This window comes from Perca fluviatilis, chromosome 15 (assembly GCF_010015445.1).
Source record: "Perca fluviatilis chromosome 15, GENO_Pfluv_1.0, whole genome shotgun sequence".
Lineage (NCBI taxonomy): Eukaryota > Metazoa > Chordata > Actinopteri > Perciformes > Percidae > Perca > Perca fluviatilis.
Window position 1 is genome coordinate 38689994 of NC_053126.1, and position 22822 is coordinate 38712815.

Genomic DNA, 22822 nt, shown 5'->3' on the forward strand with positions numbered 1-22822 from the left:
TTATTTAGCAGAGCAGAACCTTTGATTTGACTTTCAATCAGGCTTTAGAAAAGCCCATTCCACTGATACCTGTCTGCTTTATCTTTCAGATTTTATTAGGAAAGAGGTAGATTTTTAGTCTTACATGTTTTTTATACTTAAATGATTCATTTTGTACCCTCAGGACACCTTCGTGGCAAAAATGTACACGCACACAAAAACTGCTATTAAATCATCATATATCAATATTTTTTCTGCTTTTTTTTCATAAATCTGAACAACTTCAAACTTGTTCAAAAATACCAAACATTCAATAATTTTCAGGATTTTAACCCTTTAAATGCCAGTTTATTTATTTGAAGTATTGCATTATTTATTACAAAAAAACACAAAAAATGATATTTTTTTCCAAATAATAAATAATAAGGAGATGGGGCTTTGGTGGGGAATAGAGGCTTGGATATGTCAAAACTGATTTGATTGCATTAGCATTTTTTATGTAGATCCAGATACTCCCTCTGGACACCTTCGTGGACAAAAATGCCTCATTGACTTCCATTATGACCACATATTTTTACCTCACTGCCTTTACATTATAAAACCATGCATTCTGTAATGTCAGCATTTCATTTTGAACAATTTCATTTTGGTGATATTTTTTTTTATTTTGGAGAGAATTTGTGTAACTCTGTGTAAATCAAACGCTGATAACTTTAGGGGTGAAAAAAGCGCATCTTACTTTTGCCAGTTATATTATGGAGCCATGTGTGTGTGTGTGTGTGTGTGTGTGTGTGTGGGCGTGTGTGTATGTGTGTGTGTGTGCGTGCGTGCATGCATGCGTCTGTGTGTGAGAGAGAGTTTGTGTAAATCTGTGAACAAGAGCTGATAATTTTAGGGGTGAAAAAAGGGCTTCTCTTGAAGGATGCATTTCATGTGTCTTTGAAGATGTGCTTGAATAAAAACATTGTCTCCTGCATTTGTTGTAAACAAAACCAACTATTAGTGTGTTCATGCACCTGGCTATAGAGAAGGAGAAAGACCTGGAGCAAAGAGAAGGAGCCTTTATCTTCCAGCGAACTGCAGGACTCATCTGAAGATGACACAAGTTTCGGGAGTCTGACACAAAATGGTCACTGGTGTCCTCCAATTCTGTGAGTGCCTCTAACCCTTCCTCTGAAAGTGGATAGGACACTGAAGATCCTATCCATTCTAACATTGAATGGACAATTGGCAAGTCTGGTCTCCATCTAATACTGAGACGCTGCGCAACATTCAAGCACCGACCGGCATGATGCCAGAGCCCACGAGATATGCCATATCAAGAATCCGTGATGTGGCATTGTCTTTTGACCTTTTCTTCACTCCTGACATGATCCAGCTGATTCAGGAAATGACAAACCTACACAGGAGGCCTTCAATCTCAGGATGGAGTGATGTGGATGCTCAAGAGATTCAAACATACATGGGACTTCACACTTGGCAGGTGTGTACCGGTCCAAAGGGGAATCCACCCGGAGCCTGAGGGATGTCCATAGTGGAAGACCATTCTTCAGGGCCACCATGTCCCACAAATGATTTTAAATAATAAGTGCCAGTTTACAGTAAATGCAGGAGACAATGTTTTTATTCAAGCACGTCTTCAAAGACACATGAAATGCATCATTCAAAAGATGCCCTTTTTTCACCCCTAAAATGATCATTGCTTGCTTACAGATTTACACAAACTCTCACTCACACACACACACACACACACACACACACACACACACACACACAAACACCCACATAAACACACACACACACACACAGCTCCATAATATAACTGGAAAAAATACAAGGATTTCATGCATCGGCCTACAAGGGCAAAATGGTTGAATCTGGTGGAATACTGTAAAAATGTCAAATATCACCAATGTGAAATCACCAAAATGAAATGCTGACATTACAGAATGCATGATTTTATAAAGTCAAGGCAGTGAGATAAAAACATGTGGTTATAATGGAAGTCAATGAGGCATTTTTGTCCATGAAGGTGTCCAAAGGGAGTGTCTGGAACTACATAAAAAGTACTAATGCAATCAAATTAATTTTGTTCATAATCTTTGACATATCCAAGACTCTAATCACCATCAAAGCCCCATTCCCCTACGATTTATTTTATGGAAAATAATTAATGTTCTGTTGGGTTTTTCATAAATAATAATTGCTTTAAAGAATTAAACTGGCATTTAAAGGGTTAAAATTCTAAAATACTATTGAATGCTTGGTAGTTTTGAGCAAGTTAGTAGTTTTTTAAGTGATTTATGAAAAAAAGCAGAAAAAAATATTGACATATGATGATTTAATGGACATGTACATTTTTGCCTCGAAGGTGTCCAAAGGGAGTATATGGCACTATGTAAAAAATACTAATGCAATCAAATTAATTTTGTTGCTTATCTTTGACACATCCAAGCCTCTAATCCCAACCAAAGCCCCATCTACATATTATTCTTTATATGGAATAAAAAATCATTTTTTGTGTTTTTTTGTAATAAATAATGAAATATATATTATATTATTATATTATATATTATATTATTAATTATATAATATTCAAATAAATAAACTGGCATTTAAAGGGTTAAAATCCTGAAAATGATTGAATGTTTGGCAGTTTTGAGCAAGTTAGAAGTTGTTTAAGTGATTTATGAAAAGAAAAAGCAGAAAAAAATCTTGATATATGTTGATTTAATAGCAGTTTTTGTGTGCGTGTACATTTTTGCCACGAAGGTGTCCAGTGTTATTTTTTTTGAGGAGGGCATTAGGGTTAAACTGTGTTTAGTTTATAAGATAAGAAATAACCTGGTACCCAAGTATTTATGTAATTACTTTTTTTTAAATTAGTGACACGCACAGCTATTCCACCAGGGGGAGTTCCACAGATTACAGGCCCTGCCGTTTTAAGAGCTGTATGGGAAAGTACTCTTTCCTATACTCGGCAGCTGTCTTGTGGAATGGTTTACCTTCCAAGCTTAAATTGTTGAGCTCCTCCTACTTTCATTTTAAATCTTCAATAAAAAAATGGTTATTAAACCCTTAAACAAAATCAAAAGATCCTTGAAGTATTAGTAATATGAATATTGGGTAACACTTTAGAATAACTACACATAATTCATCATTTATTAAGCATTAGTTAACGATTAGTTAATGGTTTGTTCACGATTACTTATTAATTGTTCATACATAGTTCATCATTAGTAAAGTATTTGTTCACACAATTATAAATGGTTTGTTCATAGTAAATAAGCCTATTAGTTAATGGTTTTTTCATCATTATTAATTAATTGTTCTTACAGAATTCATCATCAGTAAAGCATTTATTCACATAGTTATAAATGGTTTGGTCATAGTAAATAAGCCTATCTTGAAAAATATGTTTGTAAGTACATGATTTATACTTAACAAATAATGAAACAACCATTTGGAAATGAAATAATTTTCCCATCATAAACCAGTTACTAACTATTGCTAAATGCTTTGTTCATCATTTGTAAAGCATTGCTCCTATGTTAATTCTCATGAATGAAGCATTTGTGTACACACTCATAAATGGTTTGTTCATAGTAAATAAGGCTCTTGTAAGTTATGTTCATAAATAGAAGTTTGACACTTTCTAAGTATTGCAAAACCATTAGTGAATTAAATAATTTTCCTTTATAAACTCTACAAACTAGTAGTAATTTATTTGTTTATCATTTGTAAAGCATAGTTCCTACATTCATTCTAATCAGTAAAGCATTTGGAAATGCAGTTAGTAAATGGTTGGTCCATAGTAAGTAAGCCCATGTAAAAGGTTTATCAGTATATTTTTTAATAATTCCTACATGATGCATTAACCATTTGTAAATTAAGTAATTTTACCATTAACGTAAACGGTTGTTTATAACTAGGAAGTTAATGATTAACAGACTATCTAGACTTACATTTGTTCATGTCTTAAATAAAATGTTATGATTTAGAAAAAGGCCTAAACTGATAGCTTGGGTGTTAACACATCTGTTACAAATACTTACCAATAATGTAATCCGTGATTAACTCATGAGTTACTACTGGTTAGTTAAGTATACTGTGTGAGCCCATCTAAAGTGAGGACTTTCTATGCTTTACAAACCATTTATAAATGAGTTCCAAAGGCTAACAGATCCTGGACACACACATGTATTGCTCTATCTGGACATGCCTTCAGAAATATAGTTAGTGTTAATACATCTTTAACAAGCACTTACCAACACATCAATTCATGATTAACTCATGAGTTACTAGTGATTAGATGACTACATGGTGTGAGCCCATCTAAAGTGAGGACTTTCTATGCTTTACAGAGCATTTATAAATGGTTGCAAAGGCTAGCAGATACAACAGAAACACAAGTAAAAAAAGTATTTGTAACCGTTATTACGATGTAGTAAGAATGTACATTTATGAAATAGCTCGTTGATATCAGGGTGAATTTGGACCAGAACCAGAAGAAAACTAGATTGTTAAGACCCAGAGAGAATTGAACATCAATAAAGAGACTAGGAAACCAGGATAAAGTTTGAGAAGTGTATTAATATACACAGAAACATGGCTTACACATATACAGATAAAACACAGGAATGAAAAATAACAACTAAAATAATAAAGTGAGCTCATAAAAGAAACCCTTTTCAGTTCTATGAGCTCAATTGTTCTTTGATGACAAGAGTTGAGAGATGTTCAACGCTTAGGGCCCATATGAGTTTGGTTTCTGTTTGTCCTACCACCATAAAGAAGGAATCCAGGGCAACTGCATTATAAGTTCTGAGTCTTGATCCTGAGTCTTGATCCTGTAGCTGCCACCCAGCCCACTGAACTGGGAATCTCTAACCCCTGGAAGACTCTGGGATCTGAAGAATCAATGTGATCAATATCTGTCTCTGGACCGGACCTCCCGTCGTGGCGCTTCTCAAATCTCCACCTCCTCCATCTGTAGATGAGGGTAAAATCAGTTCTCTCTATTACTATTCAGAAATAAAATCAATTGCTTAGGCTACAATGAAAATAATTTTTCAGTTAACCCATATTGAAATATCTAAATCTCTATTCAGTTGTACAACCGTTCTAAAATGTCTTCTCTTAAGTATCAAAGTATACAAATCCCTTTCAGGTATCAAAAGGTACATTTATATTAATAGGTAACCTTTATACAAAAACTACATTTCTAATTCAAGTTTTAAGGAACCTACATTAGTAGCATTAACACTATTCTTAATATAATTGCATAAATTGCATGTAAACATCTCTCAAATTGTATTTTTTTCCCATAACTTAAGCTACAGTGTTGTAATTTAGAGAAATTAAGACATGCGTGCTTATTTATCCCTCCCTGCCCAGCTAACAGTAGAAAGAATGCACTAAAAATTAGCCTCTTTGAGTTACTTCTCCATAAACTCCAGTTAAACAATTAAACACACAACTTGTACTAACATTCATTCAACAAATACCCACAGCTAGCAGTAGTGTTGAAAAGCAACATTACTTTCCATAACCAATAGATAGAATCATTAGCCTTTTCACAGGAAATATACAGTACTCCGCTAGCCTTTTGTGGCTAATTACCCTATTAGCATATGAATACAGCATCTTAGCTAACCCGTTAGCTTTGCACTATTAGCACCGTTCTCTTAGCTAATACATCCATGATTAGCACCGATTAGCATGGATGCTAGCGAACCTATTGTTAAGGAATTACTCACCATTTTAATGGAATTCACTGCCTTTAACTCCATGACGACAGTGGATTCAGGCACAGCTCTCTTTCGTTCTATTCACAACAAAGCATAGCCAGTATTAGATCGGATTTAATTCACTAAATGTCGTTCTTTTTCTCTTACCGAGTGAATGACAACAGGCTTATATGACGTTCCGATGCAGCGCCTAAAGGGACGTGAGGGGACGTGAATATAGAGCTCAACAAACAAGCCTAGTTGATAGCTGATTGGTAAACTCACAGACCAAGTTCACCCATTGGCTTATTTACAAGCCCATCAAAGTTAACAATAATGACACCCTATATTATTTTATTTTATTTTGAGACATTTTTATTTTGTTTTCCAAGTTATTAAAATATGGTCAAAAGTAGTTGTAAGAGATATGGGAGAAAATAGTGGAAAACGATTTAACTTTCACTTAGCTTTGATGGGCTTGTAAATAAGCCAATGGGTGAACTCGGTCTGTGAGCTGCCAATCACTATCAACTAACGTCGCAATCTCTAGATTTACGTCTCCTCCGTCCTTTGGCTTCATCGAACCCGAACGTAGGCAGCCGTTATTCACTCGGTAAGAGAAAAAACAACATTTAGTGAATTAAATCCTAGCTAATACTGGCTATGCTTTGTTGTGAATATAACGAAGGAGATCTGTGTCTGAATCCACTGTCGTCACGCAGTTAAAGGCAGTGAATTCCATTAAAATGGTGAGATAATCCTAACTAGTACGCTAGCATCAATCTCGGTGCTAATCATGGATGTATTAGTAAGAGAACGGTGCTAATAGTACAAAGCTAACGGGTTAGCTAAGATGCTGTATTCATATGTAAGTAAAGTAATTAGCTCACAAAAGCTAGCGAGACCACTGCGTTGCCTGTTAAAAGACTATTATCTATTGGTTATGGAAAGTAATGTTGCTCTAACACTATTGCTAGCTTGCTGGGTATTTTTTTTGAATTTTATTACAAGTTGTGTGTTTAATTGTTTAACTGGAGTTATGGTGGAACAACTTATTTAGTTTTTTACTGTTACCTGGCAGGAGGGATAAATAAGCACGCATGTCTTGATTTCTTAAATTACAACACTGTAGCTTAAGTTATAGAAAATAATACAATTTGAGAGATGTTTACATGCAATTTATGCAATTTTATTAAGAATAGTGTTAATGTAACTAAGGTAGGTTCCTTAAAACTTGAATTAGAAATGTAGTTTTTGTATAAAGGTTACCTATTAATATAAATGTACTTTTGATACCTGAAAGGGATTTGTATACTTTTGATACTTAAGAGAAGACATTTTAGAACGGTTGTACAACTGAATAGAGATTTAGATATTTCAATATGGGTTAACTGAAAAATTATTTTCATTGTAGCCTAAGCAATTGATTTTATTTCTGAATAGTAATAGAGAGAACTGATTTTACCTCATCTACAGATGGAGGAGGTGGAGATTTGAGAAGCGCTACGCACGGGAGGTCCGGTCCAGAGACAGATATTGGATCACATTGATTCTTCAGATCCCAGAGTCTTCCAGGGGTTAGAGATTCCCAGTTCAGTGGGCTGGGTGGCAGCTACAGGATCAAGACTCAGGATCGATCAGAACTTATAAGGATTGCCCTGATTCCCTTTATGGTGGTAGGACAAACAGAAACCAAACCCATATGGGCCCCAACGTTGAACATCTCTGAACTCTTGTCATCAAAGAACAATTGAGCTCATAGAACTGAAAAGGGTTTCTTTTATGAGCGCACTTTATTATTTTAGTTGTTATTTTTCATTCCTGTGTTTTATCTGTATATGTGTATGCCATGTTTCTGTGTATATTAATACACTTCTCAAACTTTTATCCTGGTTTCCTAGTCTCTTTATTGATGTTCAATTCTCTGGTCTTAACAATCTAGTTTTCTTCTGGTTCTGGTCCAAATTCACCCTGATATCAACGAGCTATTTCATAAATGTACATTCTTACTACATCGTAATAACGGTTACAAATACTTTTTTTTACTTGTGTTTCTGTTGTATCTGCTAGCCTTTGCAACTCATTTATAAATGCTCTGTAAAGCATAGAAAGTCCTCACTTTAGATGGGCTCACACCATGTAGTCATCTAATCACTAGTAACTCATGAGTTAATCATGAATTGATGTGTTGGTAAGTGCTTGTTAAAGATGTATTAACACTAACTATATTTCTGAAGGCATGTCCAGATAGAGCAATACATGTGTGTGTCCAGGTTCTGTTAGCCTTTGGAACTCATTTATAAATGGTTTGTAAAGCATAGAAAGTCCTCACTTTAGATGGCTCACACAGTATACTTAACTAACCAGTAGTAACTCATGAGTTAATCACGATTACATTATTGGTAAGTATTTGTATAACACCCAAGCTATTTTTAGGCCTTTTTCTAAATCATAACATTTTATTTAAGACATGAACAAATGTAAGTCTAGATAGTCTGTTAATCATTAACTTCCTAGTTATAAACAACCGTTTACGTTTAATGGTAAAATTACTTAATTTACAAATGGTTAATGCATCATGTAGGAATTATTAAAAAATATACTGATAAACCTTTTACATGGGCTTACTTACTATGGACCAACCATTTACTAACTGCATTTACAAATGCTTTACTGATTAGAATGAATGTAGGAACTATGCTTTACAAATGATAAACAAATAAATTACTACTAGTTTGTAGAGTTTATAAAGGGAAAATTATTTAATTCACTAATGGTTTTTGCAATACTTAGAAAGTGTCAAACTTCTATTTATGAACATAACTTACAAGAGTCTTATTTACTATGAACAAACCATTTATGAGTGTGTACACAAATGCTTCATTCATGAGAATTAACATAGGAGCAATGCTTTACAAATGATGAACAAAGCATTTAGCAATAGTTAGTAACTGGTTTATGATGGGAAAATTATTTCATTTCCAAATGGTTGTTTCATTATTTGTTAAGTATAAATCATGTACTTACAAACATATTTTTCAAGATAGGCTTATTTACTATGACCAAACCATTTATAACTATGTGAATAAATGCTTTACTGATGATGAATTCTGTAAGAACAATTAATTAATAATGATGAAAAAAACCATTAACTAATAGGCTTATTTACTATGAACAAACCATTTATAATTGTGTGAACAAATACTTTACTAATGATGAACTATGTATGAACAATTAATAAGTAATCATGAACAAACCATTAACTAATTGTTAACTAATGCTTAATAAATGATGAATTATGTGTAGTTATTCTAAAGTGTTACCGAATATTGTACTTTTGTCTGTACTGTATTGTCTGTTTGTGTGTCTGCATGTCTGTCTGGGAATCTAGGCCTTGTTTTTTATTGTGTTTTAGATCTGTTTTACTTGTTTGTTTTGTTTATTAGTTGACCCCTTTCCCCTTTGTCCTCAATGTTTTTAGTCCATGTGGTGTTACTCCCCTTCCATCTTAAGGACCACAATGGAAACCAGCCTTTGGGCTTTATTGTGTTTTTATCCTTTTGAAAACCTCTTGTTGATTGTTGTTCAATAAAGTTTTTCAATTCAATTCAATTCACTATGTTGTGCTGTATTCCCTCAACAGCAGACACAGTTTGTGTATGTGTTGAAGACAAATTTCTTTCGGAAAAATAACAATTTATCTCATCTTATCTTATCCTATCGTCCTTCTCGCTGGTTGTAACGTGTTGATTCCTGTGATTGTACCTCGATGTTCTTCTCCTTCCTCCTCTGGCGCTCCTTCTCCTCCACTTCCTGTCGCTGTTGGATTTCCTCCAGCGATGCTGGCGTGAAGCGTCTGAAGATCTCTGAACCAACAGGGGGTAGTACAGGCGCCATGCTGGCATCATGCAGTGCCACCCCAACTCCACCGTCTCCTAGCAACCGCCTTCCTGCAGCGAGAGGAAGAAGAGAGTTAAAGTTACCTGACACTGAAAGACAGGTTTACTGTCCACAGACAAGAAACGATGAAAACTCTGCCGATGAAAACAGTCAATCAGACGGGCTGTTCACTAGTTAACTGAACCTTAACAGCTGGCTTAACGTACAAACCAGGGCACCCAAACTCACTACCGCAGTGTGTACCAAAGATAATACACTTGGTTCTATCCTCATTTAATTGAAGGAAGTTGTGTGATTGCCTCAGCTTAATATCATTGACAATTAAGCAGAGAGATAAGAGTGACTGCCCTTTAGCTTCATAGGCAGATACTTTTGCAAATCATCTGCATAACAGGAAAGCATGGTCCACCGTTTCAAAAGCTGCTGTGATGTACAATAGAAACCTGCACAGCACCGGTGTCTAAAGACTCTTAACAGTGCTGGGACGCAATCTGAAACCAGACTGGACGCTTTCAAAGAGTTGTAAGATGTAAAAAGGCTTGTTACTGTATTAAAACAACTTTTTCAAAAACCTTAGAAAGAAACTGCAGATGAGAGACCGGTCTAAAATTGGACAATAGTGAGGCTTCTTAAGGATAAAATCAGACGCAGAGCTGCTCAAAGAAACACACACACACACACTTGTCTCTTGTGTCTTCACCGTTGCCAGGGTTCACCCCACCCTTGCGTTGCCATGGCTGCTGCAGCTGTTGGGAGTTATCAGTTTAGCCTCTGGTGTAAAGTTGCAGTCACACACACACACACACACTTCACAATTCATTCCTCTCTGTGTTCCTACATGATTTTCTTTCAGCCCCTCCTCACCTCCCTCTGATCAACCACTAAACTCTCCTTGTCTCCTCTCCTTGTCCCCTCTCCTTGTCTCCTTCAGCAGGCGTTTGGCTCACAGCCGGCTGTGATTATAAAAAGTCAATCAGATTAGTTAATTGATTAAGTTATTGATGGATCAGTAGAACATTTATTGAACCAATGGTTGTTATTTTCAGGAGTGACCTCTACAGGTAAAGTAAACTGATCTCTGTCATTGATCAGTTCTTCAGAGATTTTCATACGAGTCATTTTACAGATTATTAAGATGATCACTCACTGTAAAGACGCAGAAGGTAGCGCCCCCTACAGGCCGAAGCTGTTATCACAGCGTCAACATAAACACATTTATTAACTTCATCTGTCTGTCTGTCTGTCTGTCTGTCTCTCTTAGATCGTGTGTCAGCTTAGTGACTCTGCTGGTTCCCACAAATATTAGGCTTCAGGCAGCTAAATACAGCAACACCCATCCACCCACCCACACACACACACACACACACACACACACACACACACACACACACACACACACACATTTTCTGCTGTCAGTCGAGTTTCAGACCAACAACACCAATGATGAAGAAATGAAAAAAATAAATAATAAATTAATAAAGAGCAGTAGCAGCACTGTTTTAAATACAACTTTTGATTTCAATGAACACATCTTTCAAACTTCAAAACTCACAAATATATTGTAAATTATCTTGTAAATTATAGTGCTATATTTTTTTACATTTACATCTAAATGAATAAAAACAAAGATGATGATGTGATGGTTGGGGTCGGCTGGCTGTGAGTTTGTTTTATTTTCTAGTTCCTATTTTGCTCTCACTGTCAGTTTCTTGGTTGCTCTGGCTCTGCGTTTCCTCTGTTTTTTTCTCCTTCCCCTCCTACTGCAAGCTGACTACACACACCTGGTCATGGTTCCATAATCACCCCTCCTGCCGCGATCACCTGCTAGTCATCTACTCCAATCAAGCTCTGCATTTAAACCCCGGATCCAGTCACCATCTTCGCTGGATTGTTGTTTCTGCCTTCCTTGGTGATACACGCTACAGTTCTTCATAGATTTAGCATTGCTCGTAAACCCTGTCAGTTCTGTATCTAATTTCTCTCTGTGTCTGTCCTCTGCAGTTATCATCACCTCATCTCTGTACCCAGTCAGCTGGCCTCACCATCCGGTCCCATCCCCTGGTCTCCCAGCCTTCCCAGAGTCCCTCTTCCCCTGCCACCCCGTTTTGCCCTCTCGGCTTCCAGAGCTCTAGTGCCTCTCCCCGGGCTTCTCACTCCTAGCTTCCCCTTTATTTCCCAGCCCCTTTGTTGCTTCCCTCCTTTTTCCTTCCCAAATAAAAACACTTGTTTTCCCTACGTCTCGCTTTTGGGTCTGTTCTGTTACCAGCGTCACAGATGATTGGACAAACAATAGGACCTCATTTTAGTTTGTGATGAGATGGTTCAAGTCCCTGTATAGACCGAAGTATGGAGTGTGGACTGGTAGCTGGAGAGGTGCCAGTTCACCTCCTGGGCACGGCCAAGGTGCTCTTGAGCAAGGCACCAAACCCCCAATTGCTCGGGGCGCTCCTCCAAGGAGCAGCCCCCTCACTCTGACATCTCTCCATTAGTGTGTTTAGCATGTATAAGTCCTGAGCATATTTGTAATTCAGGCCTGTTTTCAATGTGTGTGCAAGTGTACTAACCGAGTGAAAATTGTGAATTTCCCCTCACGGGATAAATAAAGAGATTCTTCTTCTTCTAACCCCACTGCAGATGTGTACTCATGTTTAATTTCTGTATTCTGAACCCAACCAATGTGGTGAAACTGATATTTGATGAAGTGTTGTTACGTGACAATCAGACGAACTGAAGTCTCTGCTGCTAAAGGACCAAAGGAGCTTCTCAGGAGTTTTGTCAACAACTTTATCATTTTTTATTTAAATTCTCATTTCAAACTAAATATATTCCAATCTGGACCTTCTCACTGGCTCCAGTTTGGAGCCCCTGCCTGTAAGTGCCCAAACTTTTACCTTGCAGCAAACGCTGAAAGATCGCTATCTTTTTATTTTTAAGACCCTGTGTCTCTGTTAGTGTCAGGGCTTCACAGAATGTAGGCGAGGTTTGGACCCAAATGCAGTTCAAAGGAATTTATTAAAGATACGCAAACACATACTTGGAGAATAATCCACACAGTAAGAAAATACACAGGGACACAACAGGGAATGAACAGAGAAACTAACAACAATCCAAGAAAGCACACAACAGCAAACAATAATCTGACAAGACAGAAAGAAAACACAGACACTAAATACACATGGTAACGAGGTTAAACAAGGAACAGGTGACACAAGGAAAAGGAGCAGGTGTAACACATCAGGGCTAACACATTAGCCCTGTACTGGCATTCTTTTTTTCTGTTCACCAGCCACCACATTCCATTACAACAAGGCCTGCTGGGACCTGTGATGACAGTGAGCTGCTCAGAAAGGCAAATAAAGAGATCACTGACCATAACCCTTGTAATGTGTTAGAAAGCTGCACACATTTTTTGTGTTAGCTGGTCAAATTTGACGGTGATTTAACTCAGCTCAAAATACTCATAAAACAATGATTATCATCCAATATAGTTTTTCACCTCATAGTTAACTTATGTATTCATTTACATTTAGTGTACATTCACAAACTATTTTAAATGTTTTTTTTTGGCCTCACAGATCTTAAAATATCACACTCGTTTTAAACTTAAATTTTTTTTTAAATTCACACATATTTCCAATTAATGAAGAAAATGGGTAATTATGTTATCTGACTATAATATACTAATATTAGAACACACCTCCAAAATTATTTGCATGTGGTCATTTTCAAATTAATATTATAAACCGTAGTGACATCTGTGGTGTTTAGATTTAGGTTAGGAAAAAGGTAAGTCTTTGAACAAGAATACACATGTGTGGGTGTGTGTGTTGGTTGGGGACCTTTGAGCAAAATTTCATCTACAAAGTAGCCCACAACCATCAATGTTCTCTGCCGGGTCATATTTGATCCGTAACACCACGTTACTTTTTTTTTTAGAGACATTTACAATTTACTAAAATTTTCAAACCAACTTTTGTTGTGTTACAATAGCCATGTCTGAGCATAACATGAAGCCTTGTTCCAATAAAAAAAGTAAATGGTAATTGTCTGCCCCACGTGCATGACTATTCACCATAGATATATAAAATGGACCAACAGATCCTGTGTCTCTGGACAGAGACCAGTGAAGGATATTAGAAGCACTTTTTCTGAGCAGCCTCCAACTGAGAGAGACAACGTAAATGTGACGTGAGCAACCTGTCTGAAAGTTGTAAGTCTTCTGGTAGCTGTGCCAAGAGAAATCTCAATCATTCCCAATCTTGCAGAGATGGAGAGCGTAGGTTTATGTAAGGAGATAACATAGGCACAGGCTAATCATTGCTAACTAACATTCTAGTTAACAGCTAATGTAAGTCCAAACTGCCTGCGAGCTTCTCTTGTACTATACGGTAATTCCTCTACTGTGCGACAGTAATTTGCATGGTTATGACACAATTGTTAGCCTATTTTTACAAAAACGTCTGCTAGGGAGCCATAACGTGAGATACAAGGTAACGGAGCCTTTTATACATTGTCGTGTTTCTTTAGAAATAAACAATGGACAAATAGAGTCTTTAAATGCTTCAGATGTAAAGTTATTCACTGTCAAATTTGCGCCAAAATGAATGGCAGTCAATGGGAAGCTAACGGGAGGTGATGGCTTGGTAGCATCAAAATGGCTCCATAGGAGCTACACGTTCCAGGGAGAGGCTTACCCCCTTGCTATTCACCCCACACGCACCCACTTCCCCGCAGTCTTCTTCCCCGCCCACCATGGCAGCTCCCAGTTCGATCACCCTCACCAGCTCCCCCCTGTGGCCTCATATGTCACCACCCCATCCTTTAAACAAGCACTCTCGCTGCCTATTCACGTACCACTTCTCATCGCCAAACTACATCTTAACTACATACTTGACTATGGTCAAACCGTATTTCGTCATCACGTCAACACAGCAATTTATAGCATTCCAATTTGCTCAACCTCTGTCCTCTCCCCCAGTACTCCCAACAAATCGCAAAACAACATCATCTGTAAATAGCCTTGCTCAACACTTGACCGCTAAGTAATAAAACTCTCTTCCTGAATGAATTCATCACTGACAAGAAACTGGACTTGGACTGCATCACCGAAACCTGGCACAGACCCCTGGACTACTTCTCACTTCACCAGATCACACCAACAGGGTTCACCCACACAGACAAACCACGGAATGGGGAGGTGGCGTTGCCACTGTTCACAGATAGGATATTAAAATTATAATAAAAATGTATTATTATAGTTATTATATTTTATTGCTCCAGTTGTTAGTCTCGTTTTAATTGATAATGTTGGCAGATATATGTTGGTTTAAAGAGTCAATCTGGAATGTGTTAGAAGAGTTTTGGTTGCATTATTGTGACATTAACTGTTGAAAACTGTGAATTAAAGTCACTAATGCTCTCCTACAGAGGCCACTGACACAGCAGCCAGCTGAATTCATTCAGGTTTATGAGCCTGCAGGTAAATACTAACAACAGGAACCAGCATGTTCCTGTCACAAACCATTACAATCAATCTCAATCAATCATTGGGATTCACTGTTTCAGTCCTATCCTCCCAAACTGTAACAGTTGCTATTAACAGCAGCAACTGTTTGGCCTGAAAAAGTGACAGCTTCTGGCATCTCACCAGCAGCAGTTGTCGTGACATTTAAGTGTTGGCAGTTACTGTGGCATCCTGCCAGAGGCTACAGCAGCTACAAACAGCAGCTACAAACAGAAGCAGACGAGGCAGTAACTGAAACGTTTTGCGGTGCCTGTTACAGCACAGGCCACAAATGGTGGAAGTCTCTGTGTTATCTTGAGTCACAAACAACATTATGTCAGGTCTGAACAGTGGTAGCTGTCAGAGTCAAAGCAGGTGCCACGATCTGTAATTTTACCACAGAATCTTACCCGGGGCAGGGCACATGCCACGAATAGCAGAAGCTTCAGCAGCATCTGGCTAGTTTCTGAGGCAGCTGTCACCGAACCAAAAGCTGCCACAAACAGCGGTGCTACCATGGTTTCCACAGCATGGCCTTTACCAGGGAAAGCTTTGGCAAACTCTTAATGGACCAAGGTGGTTCCACAAGCAGTGGCAGCTACAAAAACCTTGGCAGCTTGCAGAGGCCCTGGCAGAAACAACTGCGAATACATCAATACAGACACTAAACTACCCAGATATATCGATACAGATCACAGACACTAAACTACTCTGATACATCGATACAGATCACAGACACTAAACTACTCTGATACATTGATATAGATCACTGACACTAAACTACTCTGATACATCGATACAGATCACAGACACTAAACTACTCTTATACATCGATACAGATCACTGACACTAAACTACTCTGATACATCGATACAGACACTAAACTACTCTGATACGTTGATACAGATCACTGACACTAAACTACTCTGATACATCGATACAGATCACAGACACTAAACTACTCTGATACACCGATACAGATCACAGACACTAAACTACTCTGATACATTGATACAGATCACAGACACTAAACTACTCTGATACATCGATACAGACACTAAACTACTCTGATACGTTGATACAGATCACTGACACTAAACTACTCTGATACACCGATACAGATCACAGACACTAAACTACTCTGATACATTGATACAGACACTAAACTACTCTGATACATCGATACAGATCAAAGACACTAAACTACTCTGATACATTGATACAGACACTAAACTACTCTGATACATCGATACAGATCAAAGACACTAAACTACTCTGATATATCGATACAGATCATAGACACTAAACTACTCTGATACATCGATACAGATCACAGACACTAAACTACTCAGATACATTGATACAGACACTAAACTACTCTGATACATATCAATGTATCAGAGTGTCTCACTGACACTAAACTAACTAAATAATTAGGGGCGTTTCATTCATTTTAAGTGAGCAGTGGCTGGCATCACAGAAGTCATTTTGGCTCTTCAGAAAGCTCTGGCTGAAGTCATGAAGACTACATCCATATTATATCATCTATCAATAACCCTCTTACAATTGGACTATCTGCTGACTCCAGCTTCTTCAGCAATGTAAGGGACGCCAATTAATAAATACAATAGAATAGATAGATAAAAGGTTTGCCTGTATCAAAAGGGTCTGGGAACTGTTGCAGTCATTTTGAAGGAGAAAGATACACATTTCCTCATGTGCTCAGCCTGTTTTTATTTCACAAAACATGCAAATTAACTGTAACTAAACCAACTTTCCTAAAACGGATATCTCTCTTTCTCCAGATGACATTAATTACTTAACTAATAAAGCTAATAATCATTTGGGAAGAAATAAGTTAAGAGTTTGATATGATGGTGGTTTCTTACAGTAGTTTGTTCTTGGCGTCCCCAGTCGGTAGTCTCTGTGTGTAAAATATGTTGGTAGAATCAAGGTTAAAACCTTAACACTCAACATTAATTATCACTAACAAAGTCAACAGTTTAAACATCTGGAAGCATCCTCTGCTAGTAAAATTCATTAATCTGATCAAACACAGAAACATTAACGCTGTTAGAAAACACAAGTCTTACTGTGTTGAGCTGCTGTTGGTTGGTCCCCTGCTTCAAACTGAAGGTGTGTGTGTCTGTGCGTGTGTTTGTGTTTGTGTGTCTGTGTGTGTGTGCGTGTGTGTGTGTGTCTGTGTGTGTGTGCGTGTGTGTCTGTGTGTGTGTGTGTGTGTGTATGTGCGTGTGTGTGTGAGAGTGTGAGTGTGTGTCCATCACTAACATGTCGTTCAGCCTCTTGTCTTTATGATAACAGGCGCCACACAGACTCACAGAGACAAACGGAATTGATGTCGTCAAATTTTTCACCACAAGATTGCGCCAGAGAAAAAATGAATTGACGCAAACATAAAACTTCACACCAACCACCTTGGGCCAAGGCCGATGAGGGGGTGGGGCGTTTTGAGAAAGCCAGACAGGAAGCTTTAAAAACTGGTGTTTATTAGTCAAAACAACACAAAAACATAATCAAACAAAGGGCACAAACTGAAACCTGGGAAATACAACAAAAACTAAATTAAACTGAGGCAAGAAACATACCACTAAATCAGGAACCTCACAGCAAGCTGTCAAGTCCTTTCTGTCTTCCCCTTCTTCTGAACACACTTTTGCCGTGCGTTCATGGACATCGGAAAAACGTTTGTCCGAGTGAAAACGTCACCATTCACGTAACTTCCTGTGGGAATCAGAGTTGGGAAAATCGGGCTGGATTTTGATAACCGAGTTTCCCAGTTGGTGACGTGTTGTTGACAACTGACGTTTGATGTAGGTGACTTTGGTTCACTGAACATATTTCAATGACAATAAACTGTTTATTGTGGACAAATGCCTCTGCCAAGAAACATGCACAGACATAACATGTTTGAAATTATTCATAAATAGGCCTATGTATAAAAACACAACACATTATCCGTGTCCTTTCCCGTTCGTTGTCCTGCAGATAACACAAACACACACCTGGCGATGTGCTGTTTGGATGCTCGCATAAAAAAACAGCAGAAAATCTTTTGTTATTGTGGCCTCCATGTTTTCACACACCTGATGCTCTAGGCTACGGCCAACCGTTGGTGGCAGTCATGCAAAAAGTTGTTATGCCAAACGCCAATATAACAGAAGAAGAAGAACACGCATCCCGACCATGTGAATGCTGCCAGTCGGAAAAACAACGTAACCAGGGGGGCGGTGCCTGTTATTCTGAGGTGGCATGAACGCAGCATTAACCTCTCAGCCTCTTCAAACTGGACCCTACCACCTGCACAGGTGATTATTTGATAAGCTAAACTGAAACAGCAACATTAACAATTTGTGTCTGAAAAAACATTAGATTTAGATAAAACAGTTACTGCTGATATTACTATTTAATCAGATATGTGCACCCACAACAATAAACACCCCAAATATTATAAAAATGCCATTCACTGCAGAACTATCTTACCTGTTGTGGTACACCTTAGGAGTGCCCAGACCTGCTGAAGGAACCTAATCAGGCAAACCTGTATGTCCTGTCCTTGATTAGTTGACATCACAGGCAGAACCAAAACCATAATGAACACATAAACCTATAAACCCACTAAACAGGGCCTATATCAAATGATAAAGTAGCAAATCAACTAAAACATTGAACTTAAACATTACACTGAAATTAAGTATTAGGCAGACACAATACATTGTGTATTCACACCCGGTCAGTATGCAGGATAGCCATTAAAAACTCCTTCATCCCCACTGCAGTCACCACACTGAACAGCCATACATAGACAACATCCAAAAGCTCTATTAATTTTCTAAAAAAACAGGCATAGTGAGACGTCTTTGTTATTTGGACTGAACGTGTCAGGATGAGTATTTTAACTAACTAACCTTAAGAACACAAGAACGCAGACTGAGAAAGGCCTATTTGGAATCTGCACATTTTCATCTCCATCAGAAGTTATTGCAGCAATTTTTAGGTTGATACATACACAACAGTGTCTTTCGCAATCTTTTCATTTTGCCAGTTGATGTGATGATGATAAAAAATTATATATTGTGCAGCCCTATTTGTTACACAGATGTTGTGCAAAATGTAACTATTTTTATAAACTCAAGAATTGATAAAAATTATCAACAATCCCTCCGAAATCCCACATTGACCTCAAGGATGACCTCAAGGACAAGAAGTTTATTAAATGTTGGACTGCTCCTTTAATAAAATGAAACCAGTCTTCTTTTTTCTCAGAACTGTCTGTCTGATCCCCCCCACACACACACATACACAAACACACACACACACACACACACACGCGCGCACACACACACACTCACGCACACAGACACACACACTCACACACACACACACTCACACACAGACTCACACACACACACACACACACACACACACACACACACACACACACACACACACACACACACACACACACAGAGCTGTTATCAGTGTTGTTGTTCCAGCAGAGTGTGATGTTGTGTCACACTGATAGAGAAAAGTCCTTCTGCTTTTAATGCACCACAGATATGTGTGTGTGTGTGTGTGTGTGTGTGTGTGTGTGTGTGTGTGTGTGTGTGTGTGTGTGTGTGTGTGTGTGCAACTGAAGACCGCAGAATGTTTTTGGATGCAGTCAGAGACGCCCGGCATTTCCTCTCTCTGTCAGCTTACCACGCTAAAATAAAACGATGTGTGTGTGTGTGTGTGTGTGTGTGTGTTGCAGCATCCTGTAGGAAGTGAATGAAAGACAACAGCTGACAGAGTCCTGGAGTTCAAAGGATTTCACTAAATATTGACTATAAATAGGTCTGTGTCCTTAAATGTTGATCATATCTGACATAAACTCAACTTAACATGTTAATGCTCAGATTTATTTTGTGTGTGTGTGTGTGTGTGTGTGTGTATATATATGTTAGCGTGTGTGTGTGTTTGTGTGCTAATGTCACCTTCAAAGAATCACTTTTATAAAAAGTCAAGTCAGTTTTACAGATATGTGTATTTTTATAAGTCTTAGTAGTAATGTCTTCATAAGCTTTTTAAATAATTAAAACTATTAGAGATAAAATTCATCAACTCTTGCCTCAACCTGTTCTGGTTTATTTTCAAATGTAGAAACATAACATATATTTACACAGCTTTTCTCCAATCAACCTTCAATAACTAACGCTAAATATATCTTCAGCTAGGCCATCTACCTGTCTCTTAGACCCCTTCCCAAGTTAGTTATGACGTGCAAACAGTTAAATTCAGAAATAACCAAGGTTATTGTGCTGGGATCTAAACACCTCCAACCAGGGATGTATTAGAAGTATTTTTGTTTCGGTTTGTTGACATGATGCTGTGCGTGTCCGCCTCCATCACACAAACAACGGGCGCATCTACTGACACGAGTCATGCAACAATGTGTTTTCAGCCAGTGTCCAAAATCAATGTAATAAAGACTATATAGGGAATAGTAAGCGAGTGAATGAGGGAGCTGTTTCGAACACAGCTCCAGAATGTACTGCACTCACAGAATGCACTGCGGTCCCAGAATTCAGAGTTACTTGTGGTTCACTCCTTGCTTGAACCGGAAGTTGTTCTGGCACTCCTTCATGATGGCTGTCTCAAAGCTCTTAAGGCCCTGACACACCAAGCCGATGGTCGGCCGTCGTTCCTAGTCTGCGCGGTGTGTCCCGCACCATCGGCCTTTGTCAGCGTGTTTTTAGGGCCGTTGGCAGTTGTCGGCATCGGCTGAATAGCCAATTCATCTGATTGGCTGTTCAGCTTGGAAGCAAGAGTGAGGAAAACAAACAAACAACTGTGACAGGCACAGCCAAGGCTCCTTTAATTTTTCATCTCATCTGATCAATACAATACCAATAAGAGCTGTCAAAACGGGTCAAAGATTAGGTTTGAATGTTCCTTCTAAAAACAAACTATTGGAATAACTATTTTTGCACATTATATCCATAAAATGGCAAACATAGCATATAACGAGATATACATAACTACTTGCTTAGGCAGATTTATTCCAACATAAAGGATCTCTACATACCTACACATTACAAAATAACTTTTTAATAAACTATCCTACAACTATCCTACAACGTGATATTTAATATAAAGACCGGAATAGAATTCTCTCTGCGCCCTCTATACCGCTAAACAATTAGCCCCATAGCAAGCAAGCTAGCTTACTAGCCAGCTGGCCAGCCTCTAAATTGGTAAAATGTTTAATTCACAGGCTCTTGTCAAATCTAAGGAGAGCACATTGCTATCTCCAGATGAGTGACATGTTTGTTTGGCTTATTTTACGGTAACCAGTGTATGATGAGGGCATGTTGGGTGGAGGAAATTAGCAAGCTAACATTAGTTAACAAGCCAGTAGCTGGCCAATCGGTCGCTCCGCTCCCACCGTAGGGAGATTTCTTTGCCCTTAGAACGGATGAAATCCCGGGAGAGGCACAGTCTGGTTAGCCATCTCCCGGTACCACTGTCTTCCCAGCAGTTAGTGAAGCAGAGGGACTGTAAGCTCTGTTCGGTTCTGCCGCTGGTGGCTAGAGCAAACAGTGTTTTCTTGTGGGTATCATAGCAACGGTATCCGGTTTCCCTTGTGTTGTTGAATGATGAATAGATTACCGCAGCCTGCTGGTATGAGAGTTATTTCATTGCATGCATGATCAAAACGTATGTGGTACTTGGCAGTCAGCTGTAGTCTGTGTGGTGTGTTCAGTGCTAATTTTTGGCACAGACAAAGGCGACGAGGGCTGTCGGCTTTATTCCTGCCCCGAGGAGCGAGGAGTGAGGATGGATCTCTAAGGAGCTATCAGCGAGGATGGAGGATGGAGGGGCGAGGATGGATCACTGAGGAGCTATGAGTGAAGAGCTATGAGCGAGGATACACAGAGCAGAAATGTACCCACAGAGTCTCTAAAAGCCTTCAGCTCCCAGGATGCCTGAGATAACTTCTGGTAGGATATGACACTATACATACAATTTAATTGAACTGAATGATACAGTGTGTATATAGTATATAGCAGTGGTTCACAAAAGGGCACCTAAACTGACACAAATTAGACCACATTATTAATAGTTTTTTTTCTTTTAGATGTTTTATTACAGATAGTGTATGAAGCTAATAACTAAAATAGTGACATTGTGGTCTGTATGGATGGAATTATAATGAAAAAAGATGATTCCCCTTTTTGCTGGGGACCCTGGACCCCCTTCAAGGACCCCTGGGGGGGCCCTTGACCCCACTTTGGGAACCATTGCTATATAGTAGAGTGTGTATATATAGTGTTGGTGTGATGTTCTCTGATTGAGACTGAAACTCACTGACAGTTAAGTTAAAGTTTCTCTCTGAAATCTCAGTGGACACACAGCTACAGTTCCGACCTGCTGCCAGATATGAAACACATCCGCACACTGATAGATCTGTGTGTGTGTTAGTGTGTGTGTGTGTGTGTGTGTGTGTGTGTGTGTGTGTGTGTGTGTGTGTGTGTGTGTGTGTGTGTGTAGTGTGTGTGTGTGTGTGTGTTTTGAGGATCACATTGCGATTCAGATGCCAAGTAACTTGTAACTCTGAAACCTCTGAATGTGCTGCCATCACATGTGCTTGAGATCAGTGAGACTGACTCTCGGCAGCAGCTTCATTCACTCTTATATCTCTTCAACAGTT

The 22822-nt window shown here is 38.5% G+C and overlaps 1 protein-coding gene across 5 annotated transcripts in view; it reads right to left on the reverse strand.

Moving 5' to 3' along the window:
* Window positions 1-22822, reverse strand: part of scn4ab (sodium channel, voltage-gated, type IV, alpha, b) — a 91888-nt gene that overhangs the window by 66491 nt on the left and 2575 nt on the right. For 3 of the 5 annotated variants that reach the window (XM_039825309.1, XM_039825307.1, XM_039825308.1), the window contains exons 1-2: window positions 17205-17324; window positions 9474-9658 (exon numbers count right to left, since the gene is read on the reverse strand). In XM_039825309.1, coding sequence (XP_039681243.1) covers window positions 9474-9605 — 132 coding nt within the window. In that variant the 5' untranslated portion in view covers window positions 9606-9658; window positions 17205-17324. Of the gene's footprint in view, window positions 1-9473; window positions 9659-17000; window positions 17036-17204; window positions 17325-22822 lie in introns of those variants that run through there. The other 2 variants (XM_039825305.1, XM_039825306.1) reach the window with 2 other exon arrangements.